The 12,561-nt window shown below is 33.8% G+C and overlaps 2 protein-coding genes across 2 annotated transcripts; one reads left to right on the top strand and one right to left on the bottom strand.

Annotated features, from left to right (window-relative positions):
* The first annotated feature begins 1,136 nt into the window (after positions 1 to 1,136).
* Positions 1,137 to 5,474, top strand: IL6 (interleukin 6). Its single transcript, XM_087948099.1, has 5 exons — positions 1,137 to 1,225; positions 1,319 to 1,512; positions 3,500 to 3,613; positions 4,032 to 4,166; positions 5,130 to 5,474. The coding sequence occupies exons 1-5, from the start codon at positions 1,207 to 1,209 to the stop codon at positions 5,295 to 5,297; spliced, it is 630 nt and encodes a 209-aa protein (XP_087804225.1). The 5' UTR covers positions 1,137 to 1,206; the 3' UTR covers positions 5,298 to 5,474.
* A 1,719-nt stretch (positions 5,475 to 7,193) lies between these two features.
* Positions 7,194 to 12,531, bottom strand: TOMM7 (translocase of outer mitochondrial membrane 7). The gene is made up of 3 exons (XM_026678006.2): positions 12,353 to 12,531; positions 9,246 to 9,294; positions 7,194 to 7,391 (listed from the first exon to the last, which is right to left on the bottom strand). The coding sequence occupies exons 1-3, from the start codon at positions 12,453 to 12,455 to the stop codon at positions 7,376 to 7,378; spliced, it is 168 nt and encodes a 55-aa protein (XP_026533791.1). The 5' UTR covers positions 12,456 to 12,531; the 3' UTR covers positions 7,194 to 7,375.
* Positions 12,532 to 12,561: the final 30 nt, after the last annotated feature.

Here is a 12,561-nt window from a genome sequence, read left to right as displayed (position 1 = left end):
ATAAGTTGAATATCAAAATACAATATACAGCAATTTATCTATGAACTATTTTCATTGTTACAAATATAGATGGGGATGAATGATGAACTGACAATAGTTCATTAAACAAGCCTGATTAACACATAATGCAAATTCATATACTATAATTCGCAATCCACAAATGATCTGGGTCCAGGGTGGTAAGCCAAATTTGCGACCCGTGATTGCATACATCACATGCTGGCCAAGCCCACACCCAGTTTAGCGAAGGAGGGAATGTTGCAATATGATATGTGATGACACTTTGAAGATGCGAGTGTGGCACTCCTGCACTAAGTTAAACCAAATAAATTACTTTATAGTATCATTTAGCGTGATGTGGTGCTCAATATTTAGAGAGATTTTGTTCATAATTTAATATTTTCAATTGCAAAACACTTTTTAACCTAAAGTAATTAATGGCAGCCATTCACTGAACAGAGAAATTAAAACACGCTTGTGGATTTCATTGAATCACAGAGCTAAACCTTTTCCCTGCCCCTCTAACACCAATGTTAAAGCCAACTCTACTCTGACAACAAAATATTCTATTCAGTTATGAAACTGATTTGTTTTATTCATGTATAAATCACAATTGTCTGGGTTCATGAAACTAAACAAACTGTATTCATTGTAGAAATACCTTCCTTGGTTTTTAATTTTATTTTATTTTGGGGGGAAAAACCTGTCATTATTCTTCTCTGTCCCATGTAAAATCATCAGCTACTTTAAACAACAAAGTATTCTAAGTCTCTTTAAAAGTATCCCTACACTTCCATGAGGCTCACTATAAATGTGCATGATCAGATCAAAACTTCTTGAAATAAACTTGATTTTTAAATAAGTATTTTTGCCATATTATCCCAAAAGCTTGTTCTTTCTTCCAGAATAAAAAAACAATGGATATTCATGAGTTGTTTTTTTTAATTGTCTCATAAATTAAGCCAAGAATTCCGATTTACGGGCTTTTGCTGTATTCCTGTTTCCTTCCTCTGCGATGTAGTATAAATTTTTTTTTTTAAAAAAAACTGCTCTACGTTAACTAACCATGGATTTTCCCAGAGCCTTTCAATAAATACAGTAGGTTCGAAATGTGGCACCACTCATTCAGCCCTTCAGCCACGCAGACTACAAAGCTTCTTGCATATTTCAAAAAGAAAAAGAAAAAAGATCTAAATTCTAAAGATTATGCTTGCACTATCGGGATGTAAGTTTAAAACAAATTGGACAAGGGAGCGTCTATAACTTGACCGAAAAAGACCTGCTCACTCCATTTCCTCTTTTCTGTCTCTTTCATCAGGCTGTTCTTGGGCCGCTGCTGCCCTCCTGCTGCTCTTTGGAGCCCACGCTTTCCCCATCGGAGATTCCTCCGGAGAAGAGGAATTTGGCGAGGATCCCTCCTCCAGCACTTCGGCAGCCGGGCGCGTCCAGCTGAACATTCTGACAGAGTTGGCTCTTTGGCTGCAAGGTACTGCGGCGACGTGGAATCAAGAGGTGAGTTCGGGCGCAGGGTAAGGAAGTCTGAAGGTTGGTCTTTGTAAGGAACCGAAAAAGGAGCGTGGCCCATCTTCTGATCTGAGCTCTTGTGACTTTTAACAAGGGAAGATCTGCCTCGACTTAGGAGGATGCTCCGTTTTTCGGAACGGGTGTCTATTTGCACCTTTTCTTGAAAAGGCCGGGAGTCGTTTTGATTCCCGTGTTTAGATGACTTTGAGCCTTGCAGTATGAAGCTTGCCTGGTGCGCGGCATGGGATTTGAACCTATATGGCTTGCCAATTAGAGTCCTATCTTTGCCAAAGAAGCTGGTGAATTACCTAGGACAGCATTTATTACAAGCAAGAAAAAGAAAGGCAAAGCCTTGAGTAGGATACAATAACCTACTCGAGCATAGGCACTGCCAGTCCTATCTCTTTATGAACTTGAAAGTTTGCATATTGTTTAATGGTTCCATCAAAGGATCATTTTAATATGCTGTTTGGGAACATACAAATATTATCTAATAGCAGTGACTGGTTAAAATATTTGCTAATCGTATGGTTATTAAAACAGAAATAAGCTTATTATTGAATAAGATTTCATGGATCTGAGCCATTATGATATAAACAAGTTTGGTTAGTTTTTCCATGACTCAAAATACTTTCTGGAAGCAAAAATTATGCAGTCTTTTTCATTTGCTGGATTGTTAGATATACAGCAGTGCATTCATTACAAGATTGTCTGGTGTCTATATAAGAAAGGGTTGTATCCTTTTTTTCATAATTAAAATAAAATTAAATAAATATTAGTTTTAACATTCAAGTATGTAAGACAATTCCAGGAATTTTATGGGAGAGGAATTCAGGAGGAAGTTACCTTCTACATTGTTCATTGTCAAGCAAATATGTTTTCACTTTCACTTTTAAAGGCATGATTGTTTTTCATAGCACTTCTAAATTGCTCAGTGTATCAGATCCTTATTCTTTATTTGGGTAGTATTTGCTTGTGGATTAAGCAAATTCCTTATAGACTATTTTAGTCTTTTTCAGTCAGGATTTCAGTGGCTTAGAGAAAATATATTTTGGACAATTGACTGTATATTGCAATAGTTCCAATAAATTGAAATTATTTCCATGTATTTATGAAAAGGAAGAGACCCATCACACTGCTAGATATAACATTCCTATTGAAATTACACTTTGTGAACAATATAGCCTACACAGATATTTGTGATGCAGATTATCATTGTGTAGATGAGGATTTGTACATCCATTGTGCTTTTTTTCTAGTGTCCTGTAACATATTTCTAATCTGAAATGGTTCCAGCCAGAAATGCCCCCATTTTGAGCACGAAACAGCTGTTCCAGCCCTGCAAGAAGTAGCTTGATATTCTTCTGAACATACCATTAGTATTTCAAGCTGTTAACATTTGTAGTATGGACAAAATAGTAGAAGTGTTTTCAATAAGGATTAAATTTCAAAAAAAGTAATGGGGGTGATTGGATTTTTCATCTCCTCCCACAATCGGGGCTGGCTATTTATTTGCAACAGCACATAATCTCTAATGTTTTCCCCCCATTGCAAAACATATTTGCATAGCCTGTAAAAAAAAAAAAAGAAAACTAAGAAGCATATTAATTAAAATTCTTAAATAACCAGTTATGTGAAGTTTAAAGTAGTGTAAAACTTAGCACGACCATTATCAATACAAATGGCAAACCATTTCAAATTTTAAACCTTACTGCTGGAAAGTAACGTAGGTAGAATGTTCCAGATTTCTGCCTGCGAAATTTCTACATTGTGGAATGTAATGTTACATATTACTTTACTAGATGCAGCATCATATCTCCAGATGTGCAAGGTTTACCATTCTTACATTTTCTAGTTACCATGGCTAGGGATTCTAGTAACTATAGTTCTAAAACAGACTAATTGAAAGAGTCAGAAAGCCATATAAAACTATAGTAGATCACCTTCAATCAATTATATCCTTATGTTTTACCAGCTGTGCACGGAGCAAAATGCATGTAAAGGTACAATGGAAATTATGGCACAAAATAATCTTAACCTTCCAAGGATAATTAAAGAAGATGGATGCTACCAGCCTGGATTCCAAAAGGCAAGTAGAATATCAATATACACTGGAAAGATTTGTGTTTTTTAAATATCTTTTAAAACATTTTGTACTAAGCAGAGCAAACCTCTCATAAATACTTCAAACAACTGTCTCATCCAGCAATAACAGGGAAACAAAAATAAATTATATATAAAAGTTGATATACCATTTCAGATCCATGTTTGAGGAAGAGAGAGGGCTTTAAATCCTGGAGATCCAAAGCAATCTTATTTAAGGGATTGCTTAAGAGAACACCTATGGATCTGTTTCTCCAAAACCTGATTTCTCTGTCTCCTCAGCTTGGAGATATTATTTTATTCATTTAATATGGAGTCAATTACATTTAGATATAATTGAATGTACTGTACAATATTTAATGATCTATTGGAAATAGCAATAACTTTTCTTTTCATTTATTTAGGAAAGTTGTCTAAGAAAACTGTCAAGTGGCCTCTATGCATTCAGAACATTCTTGGAATATATAGAAGAAACTACACAAAGAAGTGTTTCTATATCAACAGGAGCACAGCACCTGGCAGAAACCTTGAAGTCAATGGTAAGCAATATTTACATTTGATCTTGCACACTTGTTCTGCTATATAATAGTAATAGATGTATTTTTATTGACTGATTTATTAAAGTGATTTATTGAAATTCAATCCTCAACATTCTGATGGCATCAATAAGTGCTACAGGAGCTCCTTGGCAATCATTAATAGTGCATCTGTGTCTCACCTGAACTGGTGATCTGTTAGGATATTGATACTGAAAAATATAAATGTCTGGCAGAACCAGCAGGGCCACATATCTTCAATTCATTGTTAATGCCTGGAATTGAAACGTTATTATCTAATATACAAATCTTAAGTTCTGGGATATATATAATCACTTTGATCAACATGCATGTTATCAGAATACAGAAAGTTGTGGATATTTTTAATTAATGATTTCTTAAATCCATTGTTAACCTTTGCTTTGTCTAGTTGCTATAATAATAATCTCTAATGGGCAAATTTGAATTAAAGATTTTTCACTCTCAAAATGGCTGCCACAGGAATGCTGGCCTAATCATGACAATGGGCATAACTGCTACATTGGTTACAATACAGATTAATATTATTTATTTATATTCTTTATTATTTTTATAAATAAGACTAGGCAGTGAACATATTCAACCTTGCTCTTTCTATTTTCCCCAAAATATCCTGTGACATGGGTTGGGCTGAGAGTGAGTGGCCCAAAGTCATCCAGCTGGCTTTTAGGCTAAGGCGGGACTTGAACTCACAATTACCCCTTTCTAGCCTGGTGTCCTAACCACATTGGGGCATTAATTGGCTTTTTTATTATTAAAGAATATAGTGAGAATATCTCAATTAACATAATGTAGATAAAATATAATTACCAAATACCAAAATGAAAGTTCTTGCCTGTAACAAGTGTAATATCTAGATTAAATGTGTAAAACATTCTTGCACACAAAAAAATAATCATGTTGTTTCTTCTTCCCTCCCTTTAACAGATGAATAATCCTGAGACTGTGATCACGCCACTTCCTGACACTCAGAAAACTCTTGCTGCAAAGTTAAGAGAACAGAGAGCTTGGAATATGATAGTGACCAAGCACTTTATTCTTCAAGCTTTTACTTTATTTATGGAGACCACTTCAAGAGTTATTCGCCTTCTATAATGAGTTAACTGTAATGCCTGAATGCTTGAAATGAGACATATCAAATATCCACATCTGAAACAGATGTCATGGTTGTTCTCCTGAGAGAATTTATTTTTTAGATGTATACTTATTTATGATATTGATGTAACTTATTTATGGTATTTAATATATTTATTACATATTTTAATAATTTGACTTCAACTTAATTTAACTTTACTAAATAATGTATAATTATATTTTTATGAATCAATTTAATATATTAAAATATTTTTTAAAATAAAAAAATCTTGCAAGTTTATATTGGAAGCAAACTTTATCTCAATGCATGGCAATTATATTGTAGACCTATACCATTTCCACCTTGAAATTCTAAATATTAAGTCCTTTATGCTACATTGTCATTCCAAAAGTGACATTCAAAGGGAAGCCTTGTAGTCACCAACTATCTAGCATAAATCATTTTTTGCCAAACCTGTTTTCATTCAACCATGCTGGAACTATTTCAATAGATGTTTCATAGAATGACAGAGTTGATTGAAAGCAACAAATTATCTGTCTTGGTAATTGTTTCCACTTTGAAACGGCACTTTTTTTAATCTTATAACATTCTATCAAAATCTACCTTCCTGTAATTTAAATCTATTATCCCATATTTCAGAAGGGAAAAAACTAGTCCTGACCTTTTCCTACGTGACATCCTTTGAAATATTTAAAGACTGCTATTATATACCATCATCGTACCATCTTTTCTTATAATCTTTTTTCATAATTTTGATTTCTAGTCCCCTGCTCCATTACCATTCACAGAACATGTTCCAAGATTGAATCTGCCTCGGGTTGTAGTGCTCAGTACCAAACAATCTGTCCAATATAAAATAAAGTGGAATCATTACTTCTTGCAGCCAACAATTATATTTCTGTTAATGCAGAATAAAATTACCCTTTCTTGCAGCCACATTAAATTTTTGGCTCATAAACTATCCACAATCTGGCTTAAGCTTTTGTTATTTTTAGCCAATTTCTACAAGCTCTTCACGTTCAGTACAAATATTTCTATCCCTTGGATAACAGATATCCTATCCAATTTTATATAATCTGCAAGTAACTTTATCCATGTAGCAATAGTTTCTGGTTTAAAGACCTTTGGGCCTCTTGTCTGCTGTCAACTTCAGTGTTACTGCATCCTCACTAGGCGCCAAATGTAGAGATTAACGTGCCAAATATTTATTTGTGACCTAACATTATTTTTATTTATCAGGTTGGCCTCTCTTTATTAAATTGTTTGAGCCTGGCCTGCACTAATGCTACGCAGGTGGAAAGATCAGAAAAAAATAACTTTTCTTGCAATTTGATCATTTAGACTTATGCCACAACTTCCAATATTCCAGAAAATCAAAAATTTCTTTAGTCAATAATTTTGCCAAGGATTATGTTAGGATTCTCAAATGAGTTCAGTGGACTTGTTAACATTACTGAAATCAATTATATTAGCTTAAGGTAGCACTTCCCAAACTTTTCCCTTTATTGCCCAGTAATGCTTATCAGAAATTTCTTTTTGCTTAATATAGATAAAATACTTTAAGTCAATTTAAATGTCCCTGTTGTGACTGGGTAATTAGCTTCTGTATTACCTAAAGAAAAAACAATTTTATCCAATTTTGGGTAATTTATCCAAGTTTTGGAAGCACAGATATAAAGTATTATATATTACATTATTTTCCTTCAGGTATTAAAATTAAAACCTTGCTCTCAACCCATGTTGGGGAAAAAATTAACATTTTAGATTCTAATTAATATAAAGGCAAGATTCAATCAAATTCATCAGTGATTTTGACAACTGATTAAATATACCCACCCATCTTGAAACAGATAAGAGACACAGCATGCTATATTCTGAAAAAAAAAATCCACTAGATTTTTAAAATCTAAATATTTATTCCAGTAGAAATGTGATAAATACATTACACCAACAAAAGTGTCATTTACATGTTATCAGTTAAAACAGCTGGACAGTAAAATTGCAGTAAGTATCCTTCTAGTCTCCGGAATGTATCCATCTTCAAAAGCACATTCTCAAAATACATTGATTAATTCCTTCAGCCCCAAAGTAGACTAGAAGAAGGGAAAAAAAGAATAAAATCTATCAGTGAGATTGAAACAGCTACAATATGTAAATACCATGTCCAGCAACTTAATCACTGTAGCATTATGTGATTTCTAAGTAACTTCCAATGAATTCATTTTGTTTCAAAACAATGGGAATATACATTATCAAACCTTTATTATTCTAAGACAGCATAATAAAGCATGTAGACATCTCCAAGATTATGTGCTAAGAAGCAGGCAATCTTTTTTTTCTGTTGACAAACACTTGATTATGCTGCCAAAGCTAGCTGTTTGGCCCCCAGATTTGAATGGGAGCAATTAGGAATGACCCAATACAACCCTTGGATGATCTTTGAGAAGAGAGATCTTGAAGATTGCAATTCAAGGTAGGTGCGATTGGAGGGTTGGGGGGGGGTCTTCCATCTTTTCCTCTCAGCTGTTTATTTAAACATGCCTTGTTTTTAACTGCACCTTTTAAACTTTTTTTTTTTACTTTTTGATCTACACTTTAATTGACTGGATGAATGTTGACACTGTATAAGTTTCTGTAAGGAAATCACTTTCTCTCAACTCTAGGAACCATTTCTGAAGAACCTCAACAAGAAAACTGCAGAGATTTGTCTTGGTAACTTTGAAGAATTAGACATAATTAAACAGAAGAAAAAACAAATGTGTGATAACCTTTATTTTTTAAACCAAATGCCAGATATATTTTAAGTATGCTGAATTCATGCTTCTATACACAATTTAAATATAAACTCAATTTACAAAATTATGAGCATGTTAATATTAATTTAAATGAAGCTTTTTCTGAATTAAGGACTCAATTTGATCACTGATAATTTAGAGAAAAAAACCTACATGTCTGTTAAATCATTTTAAATTATTTAAATCTGAGGTAAGATTAATATTCCACAGAAACAATCATTTCAAATTTAACAGATTACATGCAACATATTTAAAATATAATAGGCATATGACAACATATAAAATTGAATAGACTACCATGTGAAGATTTATTTGAAATAAATGAAATAAAATGTAACTTAATTATAGTAGTTTTAAACATTTAGACCATAGGCTGTACTAAATTGCAAATTGTTTTTATAATAATAAAATTGATAAAAAGTTTTAGATAACTTTTATAATTCCAAAGGTGAAAATTCTTTTATGTACTGGTGAAAATGTAGCTCATATCAGTAGCTTTACAATGTAATGCTTTCTATCATAAATATAGAAGCAGTGTTATCAAATACTTTTCCTGAAATTCTATAATCTAGCAATTAAAATAAATCATAGGATTAGTAATCACAAGCGTATGGTTTTATATTATTTTTTTCCAGTAATTTTTAATTAGCAAAGTGTTTACCAGTAAAGTTAACTAATAGTTGCAGATTATTTGTCTTATGTCTATCCAGGAGTATAGAGTTTTAAGTTTATTTTTATTTTATTTATCCAATGTAGATGTTACTGATACTGGTTCTGAGTGGCTTTAGTATAAGACAGCTACTAACAAGACAAAATAAAACTATTCCATAAATGAACAAAATTGTTAATCCGGCCAGCAATACAGAAAGACTTATCACATAATGGGTAAGGGGCTTCAGTTACCCTAACCAGAGCCTGGCAAAAGGGCTTTAATGCTCTCCATAATATCATCAGAATGGGAGTCCTTGAGATTTCAGGGGCATGCTCATTCCTAAAGTAGGTGCCAAGGCAAAATTTTAGGTAATGTGAAGTTAATAAAACTTTATACAATTTTACATTAACAGAACATCACAGAACTTCATAAAACAATCCATGGGTAATATACATTGCAGCCTACAGTACTTTACAGGAGGTTTAAAAATAATCACATACCTCAAAAGAGTTGGCTCAGGCATTCCAGGATCTGCACCTCTCTTAAAACCTATTTACAATAAAAAAATTGTGAATTTTATGAAAATATTAATGGCCTTCTTTACATAATATAAAATATATTTGTTGGTTAATTAACCACGGATTATAGTGAATGCATCACTATCTTGTACCTTTCCCATATTCCATAGATTAGGTTCACATACTGCATTTAACAAGTGACCAAACTCAAATATTGTGGCTTACTTGTTGTATAAATCCTCCTATTATATGCTTAACAATACATATCTATGTGGGAATGAAGAATATTAAAAGACCTCTTGTCATTATATCTATAACCATGAACAGATTCTATTTTTACTAATAAATAGGATTTTATTTGCTGTTGAGCAGAAGCAGAAAAGAGCTGTCTTAAGTACTAGCAAGTTAAGCTATTTGCTTAGTGAGACTGCAAAAAACATGTACTGCCAACAAAATAAAAATATTTATTAAATTTGCTTGCTTTATCCTCTCATTTGAAAATTTTGAATATTCTAGCAATATACTAAAACAGATTACCTTTTTCTCAAACCAGTATTAAGTTTTTCATAAACAATTAATAAAAGTTACATGAAAATGAGAATGAAAGGAATATTTCAGTAAAAATTCATCTAAATATAATTCTGTATCCAGATTCAATAACTAGTAGTTTTAATGTATATTGTAAAACTGTTACCCAGAACATACTTATTGTTTAAATATGAATCATAAATTTATTATACAAATATACAATTATCTTTGTAATCATTTAGGAGCAAATACTCATTCACTCTGCTTTTTGCTTTAATCTTCTTTCCCTCATGATTCCCACTATTATCCACTTATCTCACAAAAGCAGATATAAGCTTAATTTACACGTACAGTACTAAATATAGATTAGGATTTCAGTTTTCCTATTAAAATGGAATGTTTATTTATTAGAGAAAAAAAGACTCTATAGGATATGTCATCTCAGAAAATTGCTTACTAATAGGTACACTATAGTCAATCCTCGCTATGATTTATTATTATAAATCAATACTTGAAATGCTTTCACAGTCATTTACAAACATGTTCAGAATGGTAAAAAATCTGATTCACCCAGTGTGCATGTTCCCAGATAAGGTCAAACTAGACAAATACTTTGCCTTCTTGTTTCAGCTTTCATACTGTCAGTCCTCTATTTCTTATTTCATAGAACATAACTACCACACATAACAAGAATGGATTGTAACTAGAACTGGAAGCAGTATACCATTTTCAAACAATTTGTACAGGTAAGCTTTGATTTTGCAATAACTATTATTTAGGTGAATCAGTGAATGAGGACACAAACTGATAGTACAATTCCATTATAGTATACTCCATATGCACACTTATGTTTCAAATATGGGCAACAGCAGGAAAAATCAACTCTTTGGATTGTTTTATCATCATTCATTTGTCATCCATCTTCCACTCCTTTCTCATTCATACTTTTGCAAGGCTTCATTCAGATATATTGTTAGGCTGGATTTATTAATACACTAGACCAGTGGCCCCCAACCTTTTTTGAACCAGGGACCGGTTTCACGATTATTTATTCTTCCATGGACCGGTACCTGAGTAACGCGAGACTCCACCACCATCGGGACGGCTCTTCGTTCGAAGCCGCCCCCCCCCTTCGACAAAACTAAGGCGCACGCACCCAAACGCCGCTTTCCAACTGAAAACCCGGAAGCACTTTCCAACTGAAAACCCGGAAGCAACCGAAAACCCGGAAGCGCCTTCGAAATAAGATGGCAGCACCCAAGCTTTGCGGCCCAGTAAAAAATGATCCACGGACCGGTACCGGTCCGGGGACCAGTGGTTGGGGACCCCTGCACTAGACCAGTTTACTGAATGCTCTATTGTTTCACAAAACTACATAATGGTTTAGTTTAGCATATTATGTAAACCCAGTCACAGCTTGTGAAAAAATATTCCAACAAATAATATAAATTAGGATCCAAAGGAGGCCACTCTATCTTTCAGTTATTTTTCCAGAAAATAAGCTCAAACTCTGAATTTACTCTGTGTAGTTTAAAAATATGCAAAACTGCATTTGTATGATTTTTTTTTTCTTGCAGAATATCTGTAAGACATCCATTAGCTGTTTTTTACAATTGTACTCCATTCCACCATTAAGCAATTCCTTGAAAGATTACGGGCAGAGCTGTATATGAAAATAATTATCTCCATGTGCCATCTTTCTCAACAGCCTTGATCTTAAACAAGATGAAAACTTTTGTAGAAAATGTTATTTTATGTATATGTGGCATATATATGGATACATGGACAGAAATCTTATGAATAAATTGGTTGCATATTTCACTGCAATTTTGATCAATAGACATTCCATATATAGTAAAACAAATATGGTAAAAATAAAATAATTCAAGTCAATCCAGAAAAGTGCCATTGGGAAAGATAAACAAAAGAGAACACCCTTTCTGCATCAACCTCAAATAAGGTATCTATTCCACAAGTACCTATTCTACAGTAACAGGATCTTGGGATGGCACATTTGATTTAAGGCAGAATACTACCTCAAACTATTAATTACTGGCAATAGAAAGTCAATACTTCAGAGATGTGCTGTAAATCCTTCCATTCTTTGATCTATTTTCTTTTTACAGACATCCTATAAAGTGTAAGCATCAGGACTGTTTTTTTGTTGGGCACTAATTCTGTTAATTATTTGGTTTGTCTTTAAGATTTTCCCATTACATTTCAAAGAGAGAATAAACTGAACTTGTTACCATTTAGTTTCTATTCTTTCATACCCCAAAGTTGCCATTCTTCTTTTAAAAAGCCTCTGTCAACGGGTGCTGCCTGGAAGGAAACCGATTGGACTACCTATCTTGCAAATTTAATTCGAAGGGAGCAACAATAACCATCGGGGAAAAGGCTCCTTTTGACCTCAACTCCCCATTCCTTGTGTTGCAAGAAACGATTACAGAGGCCCATCTGAGCCGCAACGGACTACAGAGGTGGCTCAAGCGGGTAACGGAGATCCTTGTCATTTTTGGCAGGGCGTCGCTTTAAGACCGATTCTCCCCCTCCGCACTGACCTAAATAAAGTACCACAGGGATGAAGCCCCAACGGATGGCCAGCTGGCCACCTTTGAAGAGGTGCTGCAGTCTCTGCTTAGCTTCCTTGCTCAGCTTCGTCATGACGGCAACAGCTCAAAAACAGCCGAAGCGCGATGGCGGCGGTTACCTTAACCCGGCTGGCCCTATAGCGCATGCGCAACGGCCTTCGAGGCGGGGCTTTCCGTTC

Source organism: Notechis scutatus, chromosome Z (assembly GCF_049901735.1).
Source record: "Notechis scutatus isolate UNSWTSFEM ecotype Mainland chromosome Z, rNotScu1.2, whole genome shotgun sequence".
In the NCBI taxonomy this organism is placed as follows: Eukaryota; Metazoa; Chordata; class Lepidosauria; order Squamata; family Elapidae; genus Notechis; species Notechis scutatus.
Note: the sequence above shows the minus strand (reverse complement) of the source record. Positions and strands in the feature narration are given on the sequence as shown.

Excerpts from the sequence above, each read along its gene's own strand:
- IL6 (XM_087948099.1), top strand. Across the intron at positions 1,513-3,499 it reads CGGCGACGTGGAATCAAGAG|CTGTGCACGGAGCAAAATGC; the intron begins GTGAGTTCGGGC and ends ATGTTTTACCAG. Across the intron at positions 3,614-4,031 it reads ACCAGCCTGGATTCCAAAAG|GAAAGTTGTCTAAGAAAACT; the intron begins GCAAGTAGAATA and ends TCATTTATTTAG.
- TOMM7 (XM_026678006.2), bottom strand. The coding sequence starts at position 12,455 with ATGACGAAGCTGAGCAAGGAAGCTAAGCAGAGACTGCAGCACCTCTTC. Across the intron at positions 9,295-12,352 it reads CCCTGTGGTACTTTATTTAG|GTTTTAAGAGAGGTGCAGAT; the intron begins GTCAGTGCGGAG and ends TATTGTAAATAG.